This window comes from Wasmannia auropunctata, unplaced genomic scaffold, assembly GCF_000956235.1.
Source record: "Wasmannia auropunctata unplaced genomic scaffold, wasmannia.A_1.0 LD334172.1, whole genome shotgun sequence".
NCBI classification, from domain to species: domain Eukaryota; kingdom Metazoa; phylum Arthropoda; class Insecta; order Hymenoptera; family Formicidae; genus Wasmannia; species Wasmannia auropunctata.
The window spans coordinates 95,844-121,320 of record NW_012028718.1 but is presented as its reverse complement, the minus strand read 5'-3'; the positions used below and the strand labels follow the sequence as shown (position 1 = coordinate 121,320).

The 25,477-nt window shown below is 39.7% G+C and overlaps 1 protein-coding gene and 1 long non-coding RNA gene across 9 annotated transcripts in view; one reads left to right on the top strand and one right to left on the bottom strand.

The window, feature by feature from the left end:
* LOC105459642 (four and a half LIM domains protein 2) overlaps positions 1 to 25,477 on the bottom strand; it is a 121,574-nt gene that overhangs the window by 24,576 nt on the left and 71,521 nt on the right. For 4 of the 8 annotated variants that reach the window (XM_011705830.1, XM_011705831.1, XM_011705833.1 and 1 more), the window contains 3 exons: positions 19,368 to 19,542; positions 18,116 to 18,349; positions 17,425 to 17,640 (listed from right to left, as the gene is read on the bottom strand). In XM_011705830.1, coding sequence (XP_011704132.1) covers positions 17,425 to 17,640; positions 18,116 to 18,349; positions 19,368 to 19,542 — 625 coding nt within the window. Of the gene's footprint in view, positions 1 to 4,271; positions 6,906 to 14,668; positions 14,938 to 17,424; positions 17,641 to 18,115; positions 18,350 to 19,367; positions 19,543 to 23,218; positions 23,299 to 25,477 lie in introns of those variants that run through there. The other 4 variants (XM_011705832.1, XM_011705835.1, XM_011705826.1 and 1 more) reach the window with 4 other exon arrangements.
* LOC105459643 lies at positions 6,962 to 11,024 on the top strand. The gene is made up of 2 exons (XR_975708.1): positions 6,962 to 7,930; positions 10,705 to 11,024. It is a non-coding gene; the product is annotated as an uncharacterized LOC105459643 (long non-coding RNA).

Here is a 25,477-nt window from a genome sequence, read left to right as displayed (position 1 = left end):
TTCTGATCGCTTCGATTTGATTGAATAAAAATCGTTTCTTGCCCACGATATCATTTACAGTTTGTCGTGTGATATTTAACGAAGTGAAAACTCTCACAGATTCATTTTGCTACAAGTAATTATTTATTTAAAAATGATTATCCAACTCCCAACGTCTCTATCTTACATATTTCGCAAACAGACATCAGACATCACTTATAAAAGGTGAAACACGAGGGAATATAAATGTCGCGCGTGTTTCGCTGCTCGTTCTGCTTCATTTATGAAGCACGAGGAATGATTAATTAGTCTATTCGCGAGGATTATTACAATAAAAGTAGCGGACCCGCCGTCGGGAGACAACAAACGTCTCCGATAGTAGTTCATAAAGGCGCCGTATAAATATTGTTTAAGAGTGACGGCGAGCGAACATAAAGCGGACCGTTTACGATCAACCGTGAACCGCTCCGCCCGCGACTTTTGACGGTTTTGCAACGAGGCGCGCCGCGTGTCGTAACGCTGTGACATTTAGTGTTATATCTATCTTTTTTAATTTTATGTATCTAGCAGCGAAAATAGAGGGATCATCCCTTATTGGCGCGGTTCGTCCGCGCTGCCGCTTCTCGAGAGTATCAGATTGCTACCGCGAGACGGCGATAAAAATGCACGATAGGCACCCCGGTGTGACTCAGAATCCCCTGTCGATTTTTTCCCCTTCGAGTCTGTCGAAAAAAAGCCTCGCCGCGGCGCCTTGATCCCCTGCCAAACAGGTGGTTCCGGGCCGGGCGCGCGTGGGAGTGCGGAAAAATAGAACTCGAACGAAAAGTAGAGATAGAGAGAGCAATCGGCGAAGTAATTGGGTCGGAATGTTTCACACATCACCAATATCCCCCTCCTCTGCCCCTCCCAGTCACCTACGCGCGGAGAAAACTCGCGCGGACATTAATCCGCGTGACGCGAAACTGTCCGGTTTTCGATTCGTGAGAATAATGAGGATATACGTAAGGTTCGAAAAATATATGTATGCGTCTTTTAATATATCTCATAAATATGTGTGTTCTTATATATATTATAAAATCTTCATGAAAGGAGTGTGCGGCAATATCAAGCTAAAAATTGACAATTTTTTATTTTGATTATTAAAAATTATCGAAAGAAAAAAACTTGTTTTTTTTACTTTATTTTTATTTTAAATAAAAAACTCATTCTCTCCTATTTTTCCCGAAAAATTACATATATATCATTTTGACTTATAAAATACTGCCAATATAACGTAACATGTGAAAAATAATTTCTGCAAAATTGTGTTGCACAGATCCCAATGATTTCGATACTTTTGTAATTACATATAGGTATTGCGCACTTATTTCTGTATCTATATAATTAAAACAGCGATCAGCGATTTTACAGCGCCATACTTGTCTTAGTTTTATCGAGAATGAAATATCGTTTAAGATAATCATTGCAGTAAACCAATTGCAATTTTATCTTGTATAATTCAAATACTCATAAAATACGAATTACATCAGTTTATCGTTATTGTAAATAACGTATCGAGAAATTGCCGCTCGTAAATAAATCAAGATATCGAAATGTCGCGGCGGAGATAAAGGATAGTAATATAATATTACGAGATTCTCTCCCTCCCTTCCTCCGGAAGAGGGTGAATTAAAAATATTCAGGCGACGCGCTATTCCGCGACGAAAAAAAGAATGAGGCATCTGATGAATTTCGGCGTCGACGACGAAGTCTTGTCGTCGTGTTAAATGTCGTGCTAGATGCGCGCGCGCGCACGATGTATACGTATATTATTTGCAGACGGGTATGAGATTGATATTTTGGGAGACCCCACGCGAGAGGCACACGGCACCAATAAACGCCGCGGCACCGACGAGGGCTCCGCGCAAATATCAAATGCGTTTTGTTATGGCGTTTACGTACTGTTTCCGATGCGAGAGCGCCCGATTGTGAAATTTGCACCCCCCCCCCCCTCCGCATATGCTCGAAGGGATCGCTGATACATAGCAAAGTGAGCGGCGTTAATTGATTCCAGCGCCAATTGCTCGTAGAACCTGAATATCGTTGTTTTGTGATACACACCTCGAGTATAACTTCTAATTTTGATGGACACACTCACATGTTGTTAATTTTAGTTGATTCCTCGACCTCACAGAATAAAATAATTGACTGCCTAATTGCCATTGCTATATTAGACAAGTTTAAATACTATAATAGCTTGCGTGACAGGGGCAAGATTGTGGAAATATTTTACATACATATGTTCAAAATAACATATATCGTGATTGTATAATCTGAGATAATTAAGACATTTATCTTTACAATTATTTAATAATAACTTGATAACAATTTTTAATTACATTCAATAATCAAACAGACTTTCATATTTTGGACTGTTGTAGTGCCAATACTTGGCTACTAAGTTTCACGAAAGTGGGCGAATATGTCTGACGATAGACAAGTGCGTGGGATTCTTTAGTAACGAATTGCTTGCTTTGCGCAGCCAAATATTCGAAATATTTTGGGAACAAGTATTGCGCAAAATCGGAAGCGACTTGTGCGAGATTCCACGCGGCGTGCGTCTGCGGGCGCGTGAGGGAGATTTTCCTCGCGGTGGAATACGAAGAGTAAAGTTAGTGAACTGCCCGGTTCATCCAACCTGCCTTGTCGAATAACGTTTATTGACACATTGGACACGCGAAATAAAGTAAACCGACCGATTAACGGGGGTTATTTTTAGCCGTCAAATACACTGGATATTAAAAGATTCCATTCGTCATAAAATCTGCTCGTGGCTATAAATGCACGATTTCGGAACGCAAGTAAATGCTCTAACTGCATAAATGCCCGCTTTTTTTAACCCAATCTGTAGATTACGATTGAGATGCTCTCAATCGTAATAGCTAACACCTGCTAGTCGATTGCGACATCAAAAGTGCAGAAGTTCACGCAGGTTTTTTATATATATAGCTAACGTAATTTTCTTCAAATATAAATCACTTTAATTTGATAAATAGACAAATAAAACGTTTCGATAATTCACGCATAAAATAATCATTAACATCGTTCAACCTCTTGCTTCCTCTGCAGTCATTTCGATGATTATTTTATTTTTAATTATTTTATGTTTCTGTTTTTATGTACTGATCTTATGAAAAAATTTCCAACTAATTTTATGAAAACATTTTACTTGATTTTCGCTACAAATAATTTTTTTATTTGTACACAATTACAAACATCATTCGTAAAATTTCTCATATCTTATATACAATAGTAACTGAACTTTGGAATTGAAACATAATGAATTTTGAAAACATCAGGTAAAATCATAAGAAAATTGAAAAACTAGAAAATAACGGAAAGAATCAAATTAATTGTGAAAATTTTTTCAAAATTTCATAAAGTTTGTTAAAATCAATGAAGATTTTCAAAAGGGATGAAATAACAAAATAATTTAATTGCACAAGTTAAAATTATGAAAATCCGTCACTTGAAATACATTGTTAGACTTTCAGAAGACACTCTAATTGCTTGAAAATTTTTCACATATCCGAAAATTTTCTCATGTTCGAGTGTAATATCTCGAAGAACGTACGTTCGATAAGTGTAGACAAAAATGATAATAAATTTTTCATCGTTTGCAATGTATTCATTTAATAGTTGAAGAGTTTGTCTATTGTTATTGCATTGTTATTTTAATTGTAAGATTGATTCTGAGCTACAAGGAGAACCACCATTCTGTAGTATATTAATAGAAGCTGAGAATTTTATAATTGCACAAGTCCGATTAAAAAATTACAATTAGAAATTTGAATGTAGAAATATAATAAAAATAATTATTTGATATTACAGCTTTTTAAATCGGAGTATATTTATTATTTCCTTTACGATTCAGCTTCGAAATATGTAAGACACATTTTTAATTTATTTGTTTATAAATTAAAAAAAATTTGATATATAAAAAATATAAATGCAGATATTGTTTGATAATAAAAAAATTTTAAAGTCCAATTGTGATATCTTTAAAGTATGAAAAATTAATTAGAAGCATTGAAATTATAAATAAAAGATATTAATAGTTAGCTATCTATTTAATATAACAGATCTATCTAATAAGTAGATTAAAACTCATGTATTTTTATAGCATGGAATAAGAATTTGAAATATTAAATCGTTAACTATCATTTTAGATTCCATAAATGAATTACAGGAATATTTTCAACTAGGGAACTTATGCAATTATAAAACACATGGCTTCGAGTCAAGCGTATTACCCAGAATGCTTTGTTCTGATCGGTGTCAGGTATCGTGTATTCTATAGGTGGCCTTCCGGAACTCACATCCTCCGCGTCCACGAATTCATCGTCGTCTTCGAGCGATGATTTCGACCTCGAGTCCTCCCACCTCCTCCGCGAAACGCTCGATCCCTTCGAACTGTCGAAAATAACATCCCTGACTATTCCGTAGTCCTCCTCGCTGGCGTTTTCGAACCTGGATACTTTCAACGTCTTCGTCTTGTCTCTCCGCGATCTTTCCACGGAGGTGACGGCGTTGATCGCTGTGTAAATCTGTTTATCCTGATCATCCGACTGATCTCTCGAGCTGGAGGACGGCCGAAACCTTTTGCTCTTGAAGGATTTTCTGGCGGAGCTACCTCGCGAGGACAAGTCCCGCCTGCTCTCGGACAGTCCGATGACGCTGCTAACCAGCTCCTCCAAGACCTCGTCGTCGAACAGTATGTCCTCCAAAACGGTCTGTACTTCTACCGAGACGCTCTTCTTACTCTCCGACCTGGACAACGACGGGCTGTTAGTTGGAGATGTGTTCGTTGACATGTCCCTCAATAAATCGCACACCGTCTGCACGGATATGTCAGACTTGCGACGTTCCGGATCGTGATTCTTCCTCGATTTCTTCGTGCTCAAATTCTCCGCTGACTTACTGATCTCCGCGTTCTTGGACTTCAGTCTGGTAGGCTTTCTCGAGATCGTCGTGGAGGATTTGCCGGATCTCGGTTTTTTCTGGCTGACGAAGGTCTTCTTCGTCGCGCAAATCTTCGTTGTCTTATTCTCCTCGACAGCTGGCTCCTGGGCGGTCCAGTCAATTTTCGTATGATCGTTCGAGAGTTTCTTCATTTTTTTGGAAACATCGACGTTCTTCGATTTCTTCGATAAATCTGGAGACTTGGAGGATGATTTCCTCGGTGCTCTTCGCGCGAGCTTTATCTCCTCGTGATCAGACTCGTCGACCGATGACGCCGACTGCGAGTCCCTGTACCTTTTGATGATCGAAAGGATGTCGTCGAAGGAACTCATGGTGGGCGCCTCGTTGCCCGAGTCCTTGTCGAAGGACGTGTCCACCTCGCTCGAGGAGGCAGATATTTTGTTTTCGTCGTGGGCGAACGGGATCGGCGTCGGTAGCCTGACATACTTTTTTGGCTCCGGCGGGGCCAGCGATCGCGCGACTTGCTGCAAGCTTTCTCTGATTTCCGTATTGATCTCCTCCAAGAATCTCTTCGTCTCGATATAGTCGTCGTTATCATCGTCGTAATGCCGATCGGCTTGGACGATCCACGTTTCATCGTCCTCTCGCACGAGATAACTAAAATCCGGGCTGATCCTCGAGTCCGGACTGAGTCTCGAGTCCGGTCTGGAGCCGCCGCCGAGCAAGTATCTGGTGCTGCACTCCGATAGCGTGCTTCGGCCGTCGAAGTTCTTGCCCAACGATCGGAGCTCGCTTCTTACTCGTAGACTGTACTCGTGCAAGTTTTCGAGCTTGTGCTTGGCGTCGCGAGGAAGTCTCACGTCGATCGAGTGGCTGAAACTGCAGAGCGAATCGTGGATGCTCTGAATGTCATTGTTAGCCGGCTCGTGATACGAGAGGCATGGTGTTGGCGGACTGATGCTGATCACTACGCTGTCAGACGCGTGTCGCAGACACGCCAGCAGCTCCAAGACTCCGACGCAGCCGACCAACACCGACAGCAATAAACCCATCTTCGAATTAATTATTGAGAATGATTCAAGTTATCTTACAAATTCATTCGCACCTGGGTCCATCTTTGAATGAGGAATTTTATGAGTTTGTCTTGCAGGCAGAAATTCAAATACGTTTAAGACAAGACTTTCTTTTTTTAAGGAATTTCATCGATTATTGAATCGATTATTGTGGTTTCGTTTATATTGATTGCTGATTATAATATTCGTCGATTGTCCCGTTGCATAATTCAGCAATGAGTGCTCTCGTACTTTCAATTAGTACTATAAATATGTTCTGGCAGCGTTTCGAATGATGATCTAATTCTTCACTTTTCATCAAATAAGATCGTCGCTAATATTAACTTCACTGACGTCATTAGAATCCAATATCAAAAGACTTTTATGCATCAATAATTGTAACAATAAAACTTTTTAAAGTAAAACTGCAATTGAAGAATCGAATTTTTCCTACTGAAGATCGTATGCGATTTATTAATTTCTTCCTGTCTCGATGGAAATTGCTGACGAATGATGTCACATAACGAAAAAAAGAAGGAAAGAGAGAGAGAGAGAGGGAAATTCGCTGAAGATTGTACGGGTCTTTGGAGATTACACGCCTACTCTTTTCCAAATTCGTCACGATTTCGACACCGCGCGACATGCAAATTTTCTCTCTCGAAAACAGTCGCGGTCTCACAAGTTTGTGCAAACTCTGTATTCCAGTCAATGAAGGATAATTTTGGCACACGCCGTACAAACGCGAAAATCCAATCGCAGCACTTGTGTTCTGCTTCGTATTCGCACAGGCATCCCCGCGAGTATTCTTCGCCCGAGAATGTCGATACTTCCCGAGGGAATATCCAACGAGAGCCTCGACGTGAGACAAATTCGAGATTTCGTGTAATTTCTCACAGTCGCGTTGAAATAGCGAGAGAGGTAGAATTCATGACAAGTTCCACGTTGGGTAACGGGGATTTTTCTCGGGGATATTTTTCTGCATCCTACCAGAGATTCATTCGGTATTCCGGTACTCCTTTCTGAAAGCATCGTCCGAACGGGGGGGCCTCCGACCTCTCGCGCGAGGCAACCTCATGGCCCCGGCGCGGCGGCGGCGGCGTGAGCACCGGTCTCTCTCTCGTAAGCACGGTAGTAATTCTTGGTGTCGGTGACGTCACCGGGAAGACAGACGACGATTACGCGATCCCGAGAGGGGGGCCGGACCACCCACGCGTCACTCTGGTGTCCACCACTGAGAACGTATAGTAAACGTTCTCCACTCGTTGATGAAGGCGAGACGTTGCGAGACGTCTCTCTCCCTTCCCCTCTTTCTTCCCCCTTTCCTTTCTTTCTCTCCCTTTCGGCGCTCGGTATCGAAGCAAAACCAACGATTATCCGTACGCGCGAATCATGCCCGATCACGGCGATTATCGGCTTATCCATGCGGCCGGATGGCGGCCAGAGCACTGTTTTATTTTCCGCGGGCAAAAGCGGCTGGCCAGGCTGCTGGTGGCCGTCGGCTCGTTATGTCTCGACGTGTCGACGTCGACGTCGACGTCGCGAAACGCCGGGCACGATGCGCGGGGCCCGGCTAAAGGCTAAAGTTAGCCCGAATGTCCCTGAACGGCGAGTCCCTGTCCTTAATGCACGATGAACGGCGCGATCGATCGGCGCGAACGGTAATTAGCGATGCCGATCCGCAGCAGTAGCAGCAGCAGCAACAACAGCAGTCGCCGCCGCCGCCGCCGCCGCCGCTGTCACGTCGGTTGCCAATTCCGTCGACCATCGATCCGTTCAATAATCGCAGTTTGCTCGCGAGGGAAAAGCAAACCCGCCGATGTTTGAGTGCGAACGCATCAAATGCGACTCTCGTTCGTTAGAACGACCCGAATATTTCGACCACGTGATGACGCCGGTAATCTCGCTGCCAGAAGCATAAATCTGACGTATCCGGAGAGGTAAACAAAATTTTTAAGTTTTGATGTATGTACGTTAATTTGGCTCCTGGCCACTGATGATTAGCTGATTCATCTCGAGCCTGATCGTCCGATAGCTCGAGTCAATCTCGCTCTCAAGTCGGTTAACTTTAATTGTAATCTCTTGGACGCTGATGTGCCTTTCTCTGTCATAATTAAAGTAAGATTAAGATCAAGATTTCATTACTTTATTGCAACGTTAATGGAAAATGAGATTTAAAAATTAAGTCTACAATAATCATATAATAATGATAAATGATAAAATTATAAATGATATTACATGATAAATCCTGTGTTATCGTTTTATATCGCCAATAATGATCATCTACTAAAGCCTTTCGCGTTTTTGTTAATTGCAAGATTTTCCCTCCATTTTCTTTCAATGCGTGCAGATTCGAACAAGTAAAATACATCTAGAGATATAGAGTATAACTCATTCAATTCAAACAATTCTAAATTTATCGGAGGAAAAGGAAAATACAGGTTTCTATACTCAAATAACAGCGGAAGCCGAATTCCGCGCGACTATTAACACGGTTCAAGAATAATTCGGTTGCAATTCTAAACTCGCTCTCTGCGTTCGATTCGCCAGATACACTCGCGATGATTCTCGCGCGCGCTCAAAGGCGCATCGCGCCGCGCGGTGTTTACGCGCGCGTGGTCGGCCGCGGTCGCCCGAGAACAGAGTGAGCTTCTGGCGTCACCCGATAGATTTTATTTCGGTTACCTCATCGGTTTGTACGGATCAACGTCAGAATTCACGATCCCCGATAGCCCGAGCATTTTGCGCGCGGTACACTCGCTCTGGCGCGCCTCCAACGAGAAGCTATCGGTGCGGCGGCCCCGCGGAGCGAGCCCCTTATCGAACCCTCGATGATCCATATTACGCGCGATGCAACGCCGACTCGAGCGCGACGGAATCCGGGGAAATTCGGATTTCACGGAAGCGCGCATCCCCCGCGATCGCCCGTCCGATTTATCGCGTCCGAGTCGCGATGCGAGTGGGCAAACAAGATAACGGTGTGACAAAAATACAGATACAACGAGAGCGCGTGCTGAACGGTCTATACGTGTTGTCTCATCGTATTGAATACGTGCGATATCCAGAAACGATTCACTTAATATAACAGAGCGTTTAGGTACTTTTTAAAAATCTGCAAAAATATTCGAAACAACAAAGTATACGATATAATAAAAAGCGAATTTTTTATTCGTTATAGTTACTATAGGAAGGATAATTTTTTATCAAGCGTAATATCGAATATATAAAAAAGAAGAAGAAATTGGCATTATTAGCATCAGAAGGAACATATTCAGCTGTACAGTCATGGACACATCGATTGCGACACTTTCTTTTTTATAGATTTCAAAACGCACTAATATTTTGCAAATGCGGACCACGATTGGTGTTATACTGTCTCTAGACTAAAGATAGTACATCGTGGTTCGCATTTGCAAAATATTAGTTATCTATAAAATATATATTATGTATATTAAATATATATTAGAAACCTATAAAAAAAAAGTGTTGCAACCGATGTGTCCACGACTGTACATAAACATTACAAAGCCACAATAATTTATTTTTATTAACATAATCAAGATTATGCAAGATTAGACAATCTCAAGAGGATTCTCTGTTTAAATAAATGTTAAAATATTTTGTCAAATGACAGTAAAATTAAAATAAAATCTGAAAAAAGTGTAATTAATGTGAGATTCATTGTAATATCTATTTAATAAGATATAATACTAAAAGGTTTTTACATCGCAGTGACGATTATTTACGTGATTATTTACGTGACGGAGAGATTTAATTGTAAACTACATAAATTACATAGAAATAGGATATCCATCTGCACTAGAATTTTTACGTAGTTGAGATTGCTATAAGTGAGTCGTTTCCGAGTAAAACCCGTTAACGTATTTCATATATTGAGCAATGTCTTTGAATGTTGCAATTGTATTTATATCACAAAGGTTTCAGATAGTCTTAATCTCATTTTTTTGTTTCATTAGCAGCCAATAAATTTTGCAACGTTAAGTGACAAGTATTTTACACCGGATATGACTCAATCATTTCTGAGTGCAATTTTATATATGATATGTATTATCTATAACTATCGTTGAGAGTCTTTAAGATATCAAAAGATGTTAAAAATTATTTCTTTTTAAATGTGTTCAGATAAGTGTCTGAGATAATAAATATCCATCGTGAATCATTTTTCCCAATGTCTATTATTAATAAACTCAGAAAATTGTCGACGGATTAATTTCCACACGGAAAGAACGATTTTACTGGAAGGTCTAAAAATCTGAAAATAATTCTTGTTGGATCATCAAAATAATTTTATTGGAAATTCAAACTGATTGCTAGACTATCAAAACGTTTTACAGCAATACTTGTCATTTTTTAGTTACCAATAAAATTATTTCGATGGTCCAACAAAATTATTTTCAGATCAAAATTGTTTTGACTTTCCAGCAAAATCGTTCTTTTCGTGCAATAAAGAAACAACTGCTCAAGGATTTTTGAAAATCTCGCAATAAAAAAAAATAAAGAATTATGAAATATTATTTTTTTTATAGAAAAACAATGCTATAATAGTTCAATACTCAATAACGGGTACATGATAATTTGGTTAAGCTATTCTAATTAATTTTTCAGATCAGAATATTTAAGGACGTTTACGATACTTTTAATTCAAGATTTAAGTTCTTATTCGTATTTTACTGAGATTTTTTTTTCATCGGAGGCACGATACGCTCCATTAAAATTCCACAAAGACGTGCAATGGAATCGGAGAATGAAGAATCATGAAACACGCGAGACACGAGTGGGTGATGGAGCATCGGCTGCGCAATCCACCGGTCCGGACCACTTCCCCGACTGGCGCCGAAAATAAACGTGTACGTCGACAGCGTATCGGGATGCAAACCAAAATAAATCGACGCTGCGTCTTGCGACGTCTCGCTTCGCGAATTTACTCGTCAGATTATCCGACGCGTCCACCGGCAGGCAATCGTATAATTAATCTAAGAAATCTTTTGCTCAATAAAATGATCCACAATGCAAGAAGGCATGGCCTCAACTTATTGACCTTTATTACGGTATAAATATGATATAAAAGCTCATTTTCCTCTTAAGTTTACACGTATGCGAACTATATGTTATACATTCGTAAACGAGCTAATGTAGATTTTTATTTTTATTCTTTCCGTTAGATATATCGAAACATCTTTCTTCACGATTACGTGCGGATTAAAAAGCTTTAGAATGTTTATCGGTGATTTTAAAATTAACTCTCGGAATATATTATTTTATAATCTCTGTTAATCACATGTGGCACTTTTAACACTTTGCTTTATTATTGCTAATAAATGCTGCTATTAGCGATTTTGTAAATCAATCTGTCTTTTAGCGCCTTGATATTTTATCAAGAAATAATATCGATATAAGTCAGTCAGGAGTCACTAACAGGATATTCGACAGAAATATATGAAGAAAAGTTGGTAGCACGATATAAAGAACTAATAAAAAGGAGTAATATAAAAAAATAAATGATAAGAGGGATAATATCAATTCGACATTATAAATAATGGTAAATCATGGTACTCGGCAGTGAGTCGTTAAAGTATTTGAGCATACAATCGGACTGCACCTTGTCGAAAAGCAAATTGGACTCGCTGAGTGGAGGACCTTGACTCTGTCCGTAAAAGCCAAGAACGGACTCGGAGCAAGTCTTCCCCACATGTGTGTGCGCACCGTTCGCAGGTAATGGCTAATCGATGATCGTAAAAAAAACAACGTCAAACACTTCGACTCTTCGAGAGAGATCGATCGGTGTGTAATCCAGATGTAGAAGAAACGCGTGCTCGCGACATCGTATCCTATTCGGCGGCGGCGGCGGCGGTGGCCGGCCGGCGGCGGCGGTGGAGGTCGAAATTAGTCGACCTCCTTGCCCGCACCCGAGAGAGCCGGTTCTTCTGGAGGGAAACGGAACAATGCCAATGCTATTTCGGTCGATGATCGAACGGTGGCCACGGTCGAAGAAAAGCGTGCCACCGGATCTTGAAAAGCCCCGCAACTCGTTCGCGAGCCGACCGAATTAGATTAAAGCGGCGGAACTGAAGTCTAATCCCCCTGTCGGTCGAGATTATTCCCCCAGGACCGCGGAGTCCTCGTCCCTCCGCTTGGCATCAGGTGTATATGCCTACATCGAATCGGCCGTGATCTCGTTTCGCGTCTCGCAGAGCCGTTAATACGCTGCTCTTTCTCTTTTTCTCTTGATCTATATCGTTCTCTTCGCTCTCCGCCGTTTCTTTTATCTTAACTTTAATGTACGTTGGTGGCGTATGACCCAAATTGCGTCGCGTATTGCTACAAACTCGTTTTTGTCGCGAGGTATTTATTATCGGACCGTACAATCCGTTAGGCTCTCAGATCGATTTAATTCTTTGCTGAGCAACTTGGAATGGAAACTTTTGCGCGAAGAAAATACATTTTATCCAACAAAATTCTTTAATGGAATTACTTATGTGGTATATATTGATAAAATAAATTAGCTATTTGCAGCAAGTGAAATTTACCTAAGTTCAGGCTAAATCGCATAAAATTTTAAGATGAACATTCTCAAATTAGTTAAAAAATTATAATTTGCCGTGAAAATATTTCCCGGACTCAAGACTGTTTATTTTAAGTTTAGTCAAAGTATCGGAAATAATTAACATGTGACAGACTCGACCTGGCCGATCAAGATGAAACGTAGCTCTGGCAACCAGGAAATGGTCAAGTGCAAAGACCTAGCTAGAATGCCTGGCGTTCGAGAGACGCGCAACCCCTTGCCATCACATAGCATTTCTTACCAACGAGAGTGTCACTGACATTCTAATTATTTTTGTCAACCGTCTCGTTCATCAGCAGATTGCAAAACATTGGCTGTTATTGCATTGAAATAGTACTGTCATTTATATCGTGCTACTCGATCGTATAATGTTTGATTACCTACCTAAATATTAACAAATACGTATATAAATAAATAATTTGGTATTTAAAATATATTAGATCTCGAATATACTAGTTGAAGTGTAATTTTGGAGAATTGGGTCACATTACTGTATAATCGAGTGAATGAGCTATAATTAACACAAATGTGCACATTCACAGACACATTTTTAGCTGTTCGAGTTGGCATCGAGCTTTAACGGACAAGTAATAATCCTTTCGCTACTAAAAGCTTTAACTGAGATTAAATCATAATGAATCGCATCTAAAAGCGAAGCTCGACCTTGCAAAATTGGCGCTATAGAGAAAATGGGAGATTATTGGTATATTTACTGTTTGTTTGCGTTGTTCTGTTACATTTTCAGTTTATGAGTTTACTAATAATAAATTAGTGGGCTTTAAGAAGTGACTGCTTGATAAATCACTTTAGCACGAGTGTCCCTGTAGTTTCGCGTATTTGAAGCACTGATTAATTTACGTGAACCATGAATATAATTCAAATAACGTCTTTACACATTGTATTATTTTTCCTCACATTATTTCTCAAAATGGCGATAAATTTATCGCGTATCACTAAAATCAGTATAATTTTGCCTAATTCAAATTATACTACAAATATATGAAAATTTGTATGATTTGTTCATCAGAATCAATAAATATAAACTGACATGAGATCTTTGGATCCATATTTATATAATCGGAAAATTGAAGTTGAATAATCGAGCTAAATATTTATAACGTTTCCAGAAACAATTTCTTCAAGAGTGTACATAAAAACATAAATTAATATCCAATTGCCTAATTAAAATTCAAGATAATTCAACTACACAAATGTAATACTATCGGGATTAAGAAATATATAATAATTTACGAGCTCGCCCCAAATTCGTGCATCGATTTTTATGCGGCATCTGCACGTCGTAAAAACGCGGCTCGCTTGAAATAGACAATGTGCCAGAATTTTACGGTGGTGCTGTTACGACACGTTGCGTCATTGTTACGCCATGCTTTCGTATAAAATCCGCTACTTGCTCGATTCAAAGCTCAGAACACTCTCGCATAGTCTCGACAGAACCGTTTCAACGACCGTGCCAAAAAATCGCTTGTCTCTTCTCACGAAAATACAAAACTCCATTTATACGATTCGCAACTCTGCGCGCGATTATTTATATCGTAAATTACATTCCGACGTAAATTGTCTCTATATTGCACGATCTTTCGAATTAAATCACGCAAAATACATTAATTTTTATTACAATTTCCAAACGACTGTCACTACATATTCCATTATCACATCGTAGTTTTATCGTAAAGGGAATCTGATCTCTAATTCACACCGTCGCGACATTGTAAATATGCAGCGTGTGAATTGTCTTTGTGTAAGTCCTGTTTGTTTTGTATTATCCTCCTATAGGCGCGTCGTAATTTTACGAGGTGTTCACGCGGGTGCGAATGGGGGAGCGAGGGGAGAAATGTGTACCTTGTTCTGGGATAGTGTTTGCGTACTTTATTATCAGATATACAGACATAAATCGATTAGAGCGAGTGGATCATTTCACCAGGTCCTTACCATCCCGCGTGACTTTTACGCGACGACTTTTCTTTCCGATCTTTCGCGCGGTTGCGGACATCTTGGCAGCCGACCGGTAAACACTTTTCCCTCGAGCGATTATCGCGCAACCGTGTCTGACTACGCGCTGGCGCACTTCACTTACCGAAATCCAAAACCACCTTTCTCGAGTGACCGCAGGCCGTGGTCGTCACGACGGATTGGAGAAAGGCGCGGTCACTTTTCTTTTTTTTTCTTTTTATTTTTTTTTTGTCTGTTCGTAAGTCGATAGACGGACAGAAAAAGAGATATCGTTCTTCTGTACGAATAAAAAAAAAAGTACGAATTCTACTACCGCAATTAAGGTTATTACGTCGATTTATTCGCGCGCTTTCGTCGTCTTTCGTTCCCTTCCTGAAACTCTCTGACTGGCTCTAATAAAAGACCCGAACGGGTCAGCCTCCGGATACCATCGTGGTGGGAGCTTCGACAAGGAATCAAAATAGATTACCGGCTGCGGCGAGATTTCCGGTTGGATTAAAACTAACTTGAGGCAGCATTTCTTGACGAAACAGCTGGTGCTTTTCATATTTCGTAGATGAAATTCCGCGATCTCGAAGAATCTCGCGTTACATAATTTAAACTATACGAAGCTATACATATTACATTTACAGCGATTATTGTAATAATTTTTATTATATGAATATGAAATCATGTAATAAATTCATAATAATTCTCGATAAGTTTGAAAGTAAACTATTACAATTTTATTCTAAAGAATCCCAGGAGATTTTCAGGAATTTTTATTTTAATGACGGATTTTTTTGTTAATAGTCTGAAGTCGTTTTCGTTGAATTGCAACCGACGCGAATAATTTTCGAATTCGAAGCGATGGAAGATGAAAGACTTTTCACGTACTTTCAGGTGAATAAAACAATTTAAATAGCGAAAGTACTTTTGGTTGATATAAATAGGTTTACGTTAAATTCAGATCTCTTCAAGATTTAATATTTCTAAATTGCTAAAGAATATGACTGTCAACTTCTTTGGCGTATGTTTCGTGTAAATTATTACGACCCGCCAACTGGCTTGGTGGATCACAATGAAAAACTGAGAATCTTGGCGCATCGGCGGCTCGTGTTGTCGCAATATACTTAATTTGCATTGCGCAGTTCCGAAAGTGACGAACGGCCGACTGTGATGTTCCTCCGCTATCTTACTCGATCTCTATTTTCGTCCATCTAAATAAAGCCGAAAGTGGCCCAGTTTCTGCGCAACAAGCGAAACAACGGCGTGCGATCGCGCGACATTCAATATATTCTTCAGATATTTTAAGATAGGGCTAACGTCTCTTATTTTCCACGCGTTGCGCCATTTCGCGTAGCGCTTCACAATACATATAAATGTGATAAGCGGAATTATATGTGTTATATCTAACATATTAGAAAGCGCAGATAGAGTTGGCGGGCTCGCGCTAAAAAAAAATTGCACAGATATGTTGTAAAATTCAAACACGTACCACATCAAGCCAGTTCGTCTCGCATGTGTTATACACCTTTGTGCAATGGAGAAGAAGATGTGCATCTCCGTGAAGAACCGGTCGAAGCTTAGAGAAAATGCGTTCATTGAAAAACCAAATCGCCTGGACGCCTCGACTTGAATGTCCACCTTGGACGACACCGCTTATATTTGGGTCACTGAGATTTCAGGTTTTCTTAATGCAAAAGCAATGCCATCGGCGTAATAAACGTCTGGCGAAATGATGTACGGTACGAGGTGCAGCCTCACGGCGGCGTCGCGCGCGCGCGCGAGAATGCCTTAAATGGATAGGACGACTCCGTCGACATCCCGGGAAAGAGCGCATTCGGATACGAGATACGATCGGATTGCGTATAATCGATTCCGTGCAGCCTCTCAGTCTTAAATTGTAAACCAAATGCTGCGATTGTGATCTCTCTCTTCTCATTTTTTCTTATCCTTTGTACATTTATACTTCGTATTGTTTAGCCTTTCATGAAATCTCGCTTTTATCGAGCTCACGCATTTTTACGGGCGTTTGTGCAATCGCCAATGCCAGAGTTTCACGTTGAGTTGCGTTGAAGTAGATACGTAAGACCGTCGCCGGTAAGGCAGATGGCTGAGGATAAACTCGCTAACCACTGCGGTCTGACAATTACCTACCTCGACTACTTCGGCGGTTTTCCTTCGTTAACGCCCAACGATAATTCTGCTCTTAGCAGATATTATCCGCTATTGTTGTGTACAGACAGCGGATGTCTTTTTAAATAAACATTTCACCTCGAATGTGATCTCTGATTACTTATTTTTATATCGCTCATGTATTATACTTATACAACTAATACTATTAGTACTTATTGAATAATTTTGGAATATCGATCTTGACGTTAATATGTTACAAAACTCAATTAACCCTATTGATTTTTATGTACGTGATTTTAAAATAATCTACTTATATTTATATGGAACATCATGTAAACTATCAAACGAGATAGTTCAAGATCAAGATATCTACAACTACAAATAATTAACATGTCTGCCTTTCAAATGTTTAGTTTCCTTAGATTTCAATACCTTTGCAAACATTTTCAATAATTCATTTACTGACAATGAGTGAAATTATGATACAATACATTTTGAAAAATATAATCTCAATTTTTAAATCCAAATAAAATTGTAAATTTAAAATAAACTTTCAAAAAAATGTAGAAATTATTTCATTAAATTACAAAATTTCGTAATTACACATAGCTATCAATCAAAGTACCACAAATTTTCTACGCAAACTCTGTGCATTAATAATTAATTTATGAAAGCAGTAAATTTGAGCGTAGTCGCCAATATTATTTTATACGTAATGCAAACTTTCTCTTGTCTCATGTGCGTACAAATGTGGGTACTTACCTCGTCACACGCAGCGCATCTCGGTTTAAGTTGTTCCGCATAATGCCTCTCGCAGAAAAGCATGTCGTCGTGCACGCAATAAGCGAGATCGACTAGGAGCTCTTTGCAATCTGAATCCGCGCATCTGAAGCATGTCGGATGATAGAGGAGACCCAGTTTACTGGCTGACACGGCGAGGCTGCCGTATTTCAGGGACGATTCGCACACGCTGCACTCCTAGAAAACAAAAGTTAGGATATTAGAAACTTCGACGCTGTTGACACGGATTTGTTTGCTATTCGGAATTAATCTCCTAAGTTATATTAATCTTCTAAGTTTCATTACTCTATTATTTTACAGAGAAATCTCATTTTGCAATTGATGTATGTATAAGCGCGATTCTTGTGTTGAAAATTTTGTATTACATAAAATATTATAAGGTTGTGTTTTTTTTTAAAGCGCAGGTTTTTCCAGCTTACAATTAGATTGGTATCGTTTAAAAAATAAAAATCAAAAAGAAGGAAAGAGATGCAAGGAGAAGCGCGAGAAGTGCTGGACGCTGAATAAACGTATACATCATTAATTCTTTAATTAATTTTTTCTGAATCAATATTTCACCTTCGATAATTTGGCCACGCTGGAATCCCTTACAATATTAATTTTCAGAATTTCTCTAATACTTGTTACTCAAAACTGAAAGTTTTCTACTCACGAGATCTCTCTCGAGAACTTCCTGTACGCTACCGATGTCCAGGGCGATCTCATTCCTAGCGGCCATGAAATCATCAGCACTGCTGGCATGTTTAGGATCCAAATGGCGACAGTAGGCCCTTGCTAAATCCTGCTTAGGCAACTGGATCGCCAACTGACGATCTCTGTGCCGTTCGCCGGGCGTGCCGAGTCTTGGTACAGCGATCTCCGGTAGCATCGAGAAATATTCTTCCACCTGCGAAAAACAGTTTTAATTAACATAAGCTGCAATTCATCTACTTGTAAATGCTAATAAAATTTCTGTATAAATAAATAATGTGATTCTTCATTAGAATCACTGCGAAATATAAGCTTCCGAAGAGTATATCGCTTTTTTCAACTTCTGTATGAGAGTCATAAATTTCTTTCGTCTATGCTGCTCTCGGTGAGAAGATGTGCAAACGATCCGACGCGATGCGGGCATCAATATCACGCACGAGCATCGAAAACATCGTAAATGCATCACGGTGCTGATCGGCCGCAAGTGGCCCGGACTCGTAAAAAAAAAGAAAGAAAGGAAACGTGAGGAGCGTAATAAAGCACATCGGCAGTGATAAAGACCAGTCTAGGCCGTAAAGCTTCGCGCCGGAATTTTTTCGAAAAATATTGAAGGCTGGCGGCACGCCAGAGTTCTCGTCGACCGTCAAACGTCTCGCACGTCTATTTCGCTATGCACGCTTCGCTCCTACCTTACCTCCGCCCACAATCACCCGTTATTATCCCATTCGCTTCGCGATATAAACTGCAAACGGTCGTTTAGGGCAAACCACCTTTGTCAGGTGTGCCGAACTCTGTCCGTGTGCGAACGATGATAAACGCATTTCGGGACATTCAAACATTAGAATTGTGATAGGCACGGTTGTGTCAAATTAGAAAATGAAGAATGAGAATACAGTTAAAAGATAGAAATAATATGGGCGTTTTGTACCAATATGAAATCCGAATTGAAATCGAAGAATTTTCAAAAAATAATTTAAAAAAATTGTTTAACGACGAAAGAGAAAGAAAAAAAAAGAAAAATACGGTTTATAATCTTTTCGAGAAGCATTAATTTAAAAATACGCGGATAATAAAATACAGACAATAAAATATTCTTTCTTCGTAGCAACCTGTTGATATTTCTTCATATTCGTAACTCATACATAATTTTTATTAAACTGTACTTTTAATGTTCGTTTTTAATAGAAAAATTTAAAAGAAAAAAAATTCATTACCTTATGCGATGGAAGTCCGGGAGGTGCCCAAGCGAGGCCTCTTTCTCTGGCATCCACACCGATAGGCCCGTTCGACTCGTCGCCCTTAAGTCCCAAGCGGGATCTGACGGATACCCATTCCTCGTGGCAGACATCGTGGGCCTCGCGCGGACACTTGCAGCTAGTGCAGTTCTTTCTGAAAAAGAAAAACATATTATTGAGAATCAGATCTTAAGCATGCGCAATGAAACCTTTTCGCTATATATTCACGACAGACTGATCATATAAACTCCAATTTAATTACAGAACAAAAAAGATTATTATATGTAAGATCTCGACTCAATTGAAACTTTTCGATTAAGTCACTTTCGTTCAGAAAAAGAGGTCCTCTGATAAATATTTGCTGCGTGTCGTTCATTAACTCCGGACGTGACGCGCTGTGATGAGGTATCCAATAAACTTTTATTACCTTTACATGTCACTCTCGTGCGTCGATAATCACGTAATTGGGCAGAGTGCCAATATCTTTTTTTAATTTTGATTTTTTTTATTTGCGTTACAAAAAAAACATTTTTCTTTAATCCTACAACGACGCTTTCATTGGTCACTGCTGCATTCACCCTAAATGTTCTAAATGTGGAATTAAAACGCCACTGTCGCAGTAATTAAGTTATTTTATTGATTAAGTGATATGTTAATTAAGTAAGACGTCGCAAAAAAGTGAGAGCAACAACTGTCGCTATGAAACTGCAATATCGAAAATTACAAGAATATGTAAAAAAGATAAGCGTTAAAGACCGAAAATTAGATTTAAGTAAACGTTGAAAAGAGAATTATTATAGTATTATAAACTATAATTTAAATACATGAAGAACGTGTTGCAACTCTATTTGCCTCGTTCTGCTTCTGTATTCGCAACCTTTCGTTCGTAACGCTAAATGAATCGTGAATCGATATACCGCCGATCGATAATAGCCTTGACAGACGTAGTTGATTAGCACAAGTAATATATAATATTTGTAGCGAGGCGTGTGAAAGATATTAATGTTCATATGTACGTGACGAGTGGGTGCGACAGGAAACTTTTACTGGTGAAAAGAGCGTGCGAGAGGCCCCGGATCGATACCAGCACTACAATATCGAACGACGATCGTATAATCAAGGGGATGCATTTGCGGCGGACATTTATCGCGGTTTTACCGCACCCTTCCGGATGTCGGTCCCAAGGCCGTCGAGACCTCTGCCGCTAATGCGAGGGAGACCTTCTCTCGTAGCTATATCTATGCCCCTTGTACACGATAGTAGTCGGATAAGGACTCAAATTATCGTGTGGATGAAAATTTATTCTTTTCCTTTTTATTCCCGTGTATTCGCTTTAGCGCCCGTTCGTGTAAAAAAAACAAACATATTTATTGTAAATTAATATTTAGCATTTAATAGTATTACAATTTATTACTCTCCTTATTTTGAAATGTAAATTTGTATTTAGTTTTTATCGCTATTACACAATCTTAACGGAGCTATTTTAATTTTCAATGTATGACATATTTTTATCTGTATGTACGTTGTTATTTGAATTGTAAATAAGATTTATTTATAAGTAATTAATGTGCAGTAATATTTTATTGTGTCTAATCTGTGTTTAATTTCTTTTAGTATAACAAAATATAATTATTATTTTTACATTTGCTATATAGTTCTCAATTATATGTATTATATATACTAGAATAACACACACAATTCCGCAAAATCTTCAATTATATTTAATATTTTAATGCAATAAATGCTTACTTTGTAAACATATTATTATAGGAATATAACGAAAGTAATCTATTTTACAGCAATAATATCTTCTTTTTCCATCCTATTTTAGCTGTCCTGTTTAATATAACAAATTTTAGAGCTGACAAGGGCAAGAATAGCAATACATAAAATTGCAGGATGTCAAGGACGATCCTTCTTCTATCGTGCGAAGCGTCTCCGGGGGCGTATCATCGGCGGTTTCCGTAATGTCACGTTGATAATGTCAGTCGTACAATTATCTTATTTGCTGGCGAACCGTAACTCGCGGTCTCACGAGGAATCCCGCGCTATAAAAAAAAATTCTCGTAGATCCTGGGAGAGGCGTCCGTTCCCGTCCCTTTTCCCCGATGCCCTCGTTACAGCCCGACTTAATCTTATGCCTTGTCGAACGCGTTTCGATATTTTACGCGAGGTCGGGTGCAAATTAATGTTGACGCCTCGTTAATTCGGCGAACGTGTGTAACATTATACTTGCACGTGGATCGTAATTCACTCGAACTTCGCATCGACGATCGCCGCGCGCATATACACTTACCGCCGTCATTGATCGCAAACGCGTTACGCTTCGAAATTCATATTTTACGATATTTTTAACTCTTACCTAGTTATGGCAAAAAAAGCCAGACACGCTCGGTGAGTCACGGAGAGAAGCAAAAAAGATACACATGATACGCGAAACGTATTACTGACTTTACGGCACCCATTTTTTATTCGTCTCCTGTTTTTGAAGATCATAAATTTGACAGACAAATTTTGGCAGACATTAACTATATAACTATTTTTTGTAAGAATTCACACGGAGTTACTTCTTACCCGCCATTTTTAGAAATTCATGATTTGCTTACACGATAATATATCGTCTGCCATATATATCTTGTTTACTTTATGATTCAATAATCGAGACTTAAGAATCATCAAAGAGGAATTTTATTTCAGGACCGTATCAGATATCGATATGGCGAATTAATTTTACAAGTGGGAGGCGTGACGCGCGCGGAATGACGCGATAAATTTCACGAGAGATTCTTTTTTTTTACAGAGGCGTAAAACATGTCGAGAACGCGCAAAGAAGAAAAAGCGCGAAAGTCGAAAGAGTGGAGTGAAAACGCGACGTCGACTTATATTAACGCGACTTAAGCAAAAAAGGAAAAAAACAGGAACATGAGGAATGTTTTTCGTGTGGCGCTGGTGTTATAAAAGGATTCGTTTAATAGAAGAAAAATTATTTCTGTAATGTTAGAGGAGATCACACGTAGGACTGACGATAATCTTTTGCATCTTGTGTAATAAGAGAACGTTAACGATAAGAAGAAGCGAGAGAGAGGAAGCTGCGTGCTTGATAAAATCTGGTTTCGCGCAAGCAAACGTGGCGGCGTGAAAAATCAACTTCGTTAACCTACAAACGTAGTCCAACATAAATCATTCGACTGGGTTTGGCTTGGCGCTGCTTACCGGCCGTTTTCCGTCGTAAAGCACTGGGGAAACTGTTAGAGGCTTCGCCTAATAGATATTAACGGCAGCTAATTGTGTTCGCGCCATGTTCACTAGGAGTTAGCGATCTCCTAAAAGCCACATTGATGGATCGGGCCATGTAAGAGCTTTCGTAAACAAATCCGGTCAACAATTCCAAGTCAAAAGCTTGATTAAAGTTCTTCTTAAAAAAACACTTTTATTCTCTCTCCCTCTCTCTCTCTACTAAAATATTGAGAAAGAAGCTCTTTATTCATAGAACTTGTTGCTCGAAGAATTTTCAAACTATGATTATAAACGTCATCTTTTAATTAAATTTTATATTAACAAGTTGATTTCTTTATTCTCGCGTGATGATTTTATATTAAATAATTTGATGAGAGAAAAATCGAAGTTTTCCGAACATTGCAATGCGCATTTTTCTGACAATTTTTCTTGCTTTAAAATGTGACAAATCTAAAATTTTAATATGTCATGGACAAAATATCGGGTCTTTCAAATTAACAACCTGATCTAGATTTACACTCATTTTTATATTCGTATATAAGTTTAAGACATTTATCATATCAGGCGTATCATCAATCGCCACATGCAATTACCTAACGATCAGCTCAAACAGCTCGAACTGGTCGAACACCTTGCAGTAGAGATGCAGCACCCGGACGCAGGCCCACTTCATGCCAGGCCAGGGTGCCAGGCTGAGATCCAGGCCGTCCTCGAGAGGACACTTGCCGATCGCCATACTCCGTCGGAGTTCCGCGCCGGTGATGGTCGGATATCGGTTCCTCCGGTCCAGCATCGGGTTCCGCCTGCGTGCCTGCAGCGACTCCGCGGAATTCGGGATAAGGCCCCGCTTGAGCTCCGCGCCGGACAGAGTTGGGTAACGGTCTCGTCGTTCCAGGGACGAGGTCTTCCGGTAGAAGTCTTTCTCGGGAACGGACGGACACCGGGTGCGCGTCGCGGTGGACTCGAGAAGGGGCGGGCTCATCGGCCGTTTCTTCGGCTCCGGTATACGGACGCGGACGCCCTGCGGCTCGGCGCCGGGCGTCGGCACGCACGACACCCGCACCTCCATCTTCGGGCCCTCCTGGCTACCGGGTCCCTTCGGGCTCATCCTCGTCGGGCCCGAGCGCGGCCCCGAAAGCAAGGTCGGCGTCGTGTGACGCCTCTGCAGTCGCTCGCTCAGGGTGCCGACTCGGCAATCGGCGTCATGATTTCTGGATTTCCCCCTTTGTCGCTTTCATTTTCTTCATGGTCGTCTTTAAAGATGCTAATTTCTCTCCGTGTTTGTTTATCTCATTTAAAGTTAATCGATTTAAATTATCCCCGAGATAAGCGAGATAGTTTATGACAGCATGAAGGGTGTCATTTGATTTTCGACGGTAATATGATTACTTTAAGTCCATGTTTTAACAATCATCGAAGTAATTGTCTATTATTAAAATTGTAAGTGATCCCCTACTCGAAGAAGTCAATAGACTTTATCCATTAATCTTGAACTTGGCAATATGTCCTATAAGAGATATATTTGCATTTTACAAGATTTATTATTTCTTTATAGTATAATTATGTTCTTACAATTTTCTAAAAATAATTTAAAAACCGAAATTAAAGAAATAAGTATATAATAATAATGGCTGTTATACATGTCAACATGGCAAATTACTTGCGAAAGTAAAATAGAAAATGCAAGAGTGTGCGACCGCATTATCTGGATGCAGAATACATCGTAAATTGGGAGTAATTAAATTAAGAAAGTCGCGAGCATACACCTGTCAGATGTGTTCCGTGCGAGATAATCTGGTTTATCTCCCGCGTTAAACGAGACGGCATGGGCATCATAACGCAAACACCGTGTCGGCGTCGTACATCGCGGGCGTAGTTTATAATTTGGGCAAATCGATATTCACGGTTTATTTTACGATCGGCGGGCGAGTGGGTGCCGGCTGTCTTCGCGAGAATAATTGCAGCGCGCCGCGCTATGCGCATGCCGGGCCGGGGATGCACGACGGGCGAGCGAAACGCGGGCGCTTGATGCTCACGCGCGGGCACGCACGTACATACATACATATCGTTGAATTTATTTTCATTGCGGAAATCGCCGCGATTCACAGTCGTCCGGTTATTTATAGTGAGGAAAGAGATCGTCGGCCCCTCGTCCCGCCCGTGTGCGCGGGCGAGAAAGGATCCGGAGGAGCAGAGATCGAATCCCTCTCGACATCAAAGAAATCGAATATCGTCAGTCATAAGACTGACTGCTGGCCAAGTTAATAAGCCGTTTATTTGACGTTTCGAGGGCAGCCTCGTGTGATCGGTTTCATCGGTTTCATCCTTTCACCCTTTCTCTCTCTCTCTCTCTCTCTCTCTCCCTCTTTCTGATTCTTTATTGAAACATGCATCTTCAATAAACCGACTGATTAAGTACAATGAATTACATCATGCATAAATAATAACTGATAGTATAAAATCTTGACAAATAAATAATTTTACTTTTATTCTTTAAGTAAATTTTGAATCCAACATGTTAAAATAATTTCTGATTCATTTTATTGTTATTTAACACTCTGTGACTTTTAAATTTTTGTAATTGATTTTTTATCTAATTAAGTAATGAGCTGTAACAATTATATTGATAATAGAAATTGATTTGTCTCACATTTTGAAATTTCTTTCTTTCTTTCAGGATATCTTTGAAAAACAATTTAAAAATCTTACAAAGTCCAGTGAGTCGTTAGAAAAACAAAAAGAAGATCTAGTTCAAGAAGTATTAAAAAGTGAAAGGATTGCGATCGCAATCATATATTATATTTTTTTGACTTTTGTTCTCCCTTTCACTTTTAATACTTCTTGAACTAGAT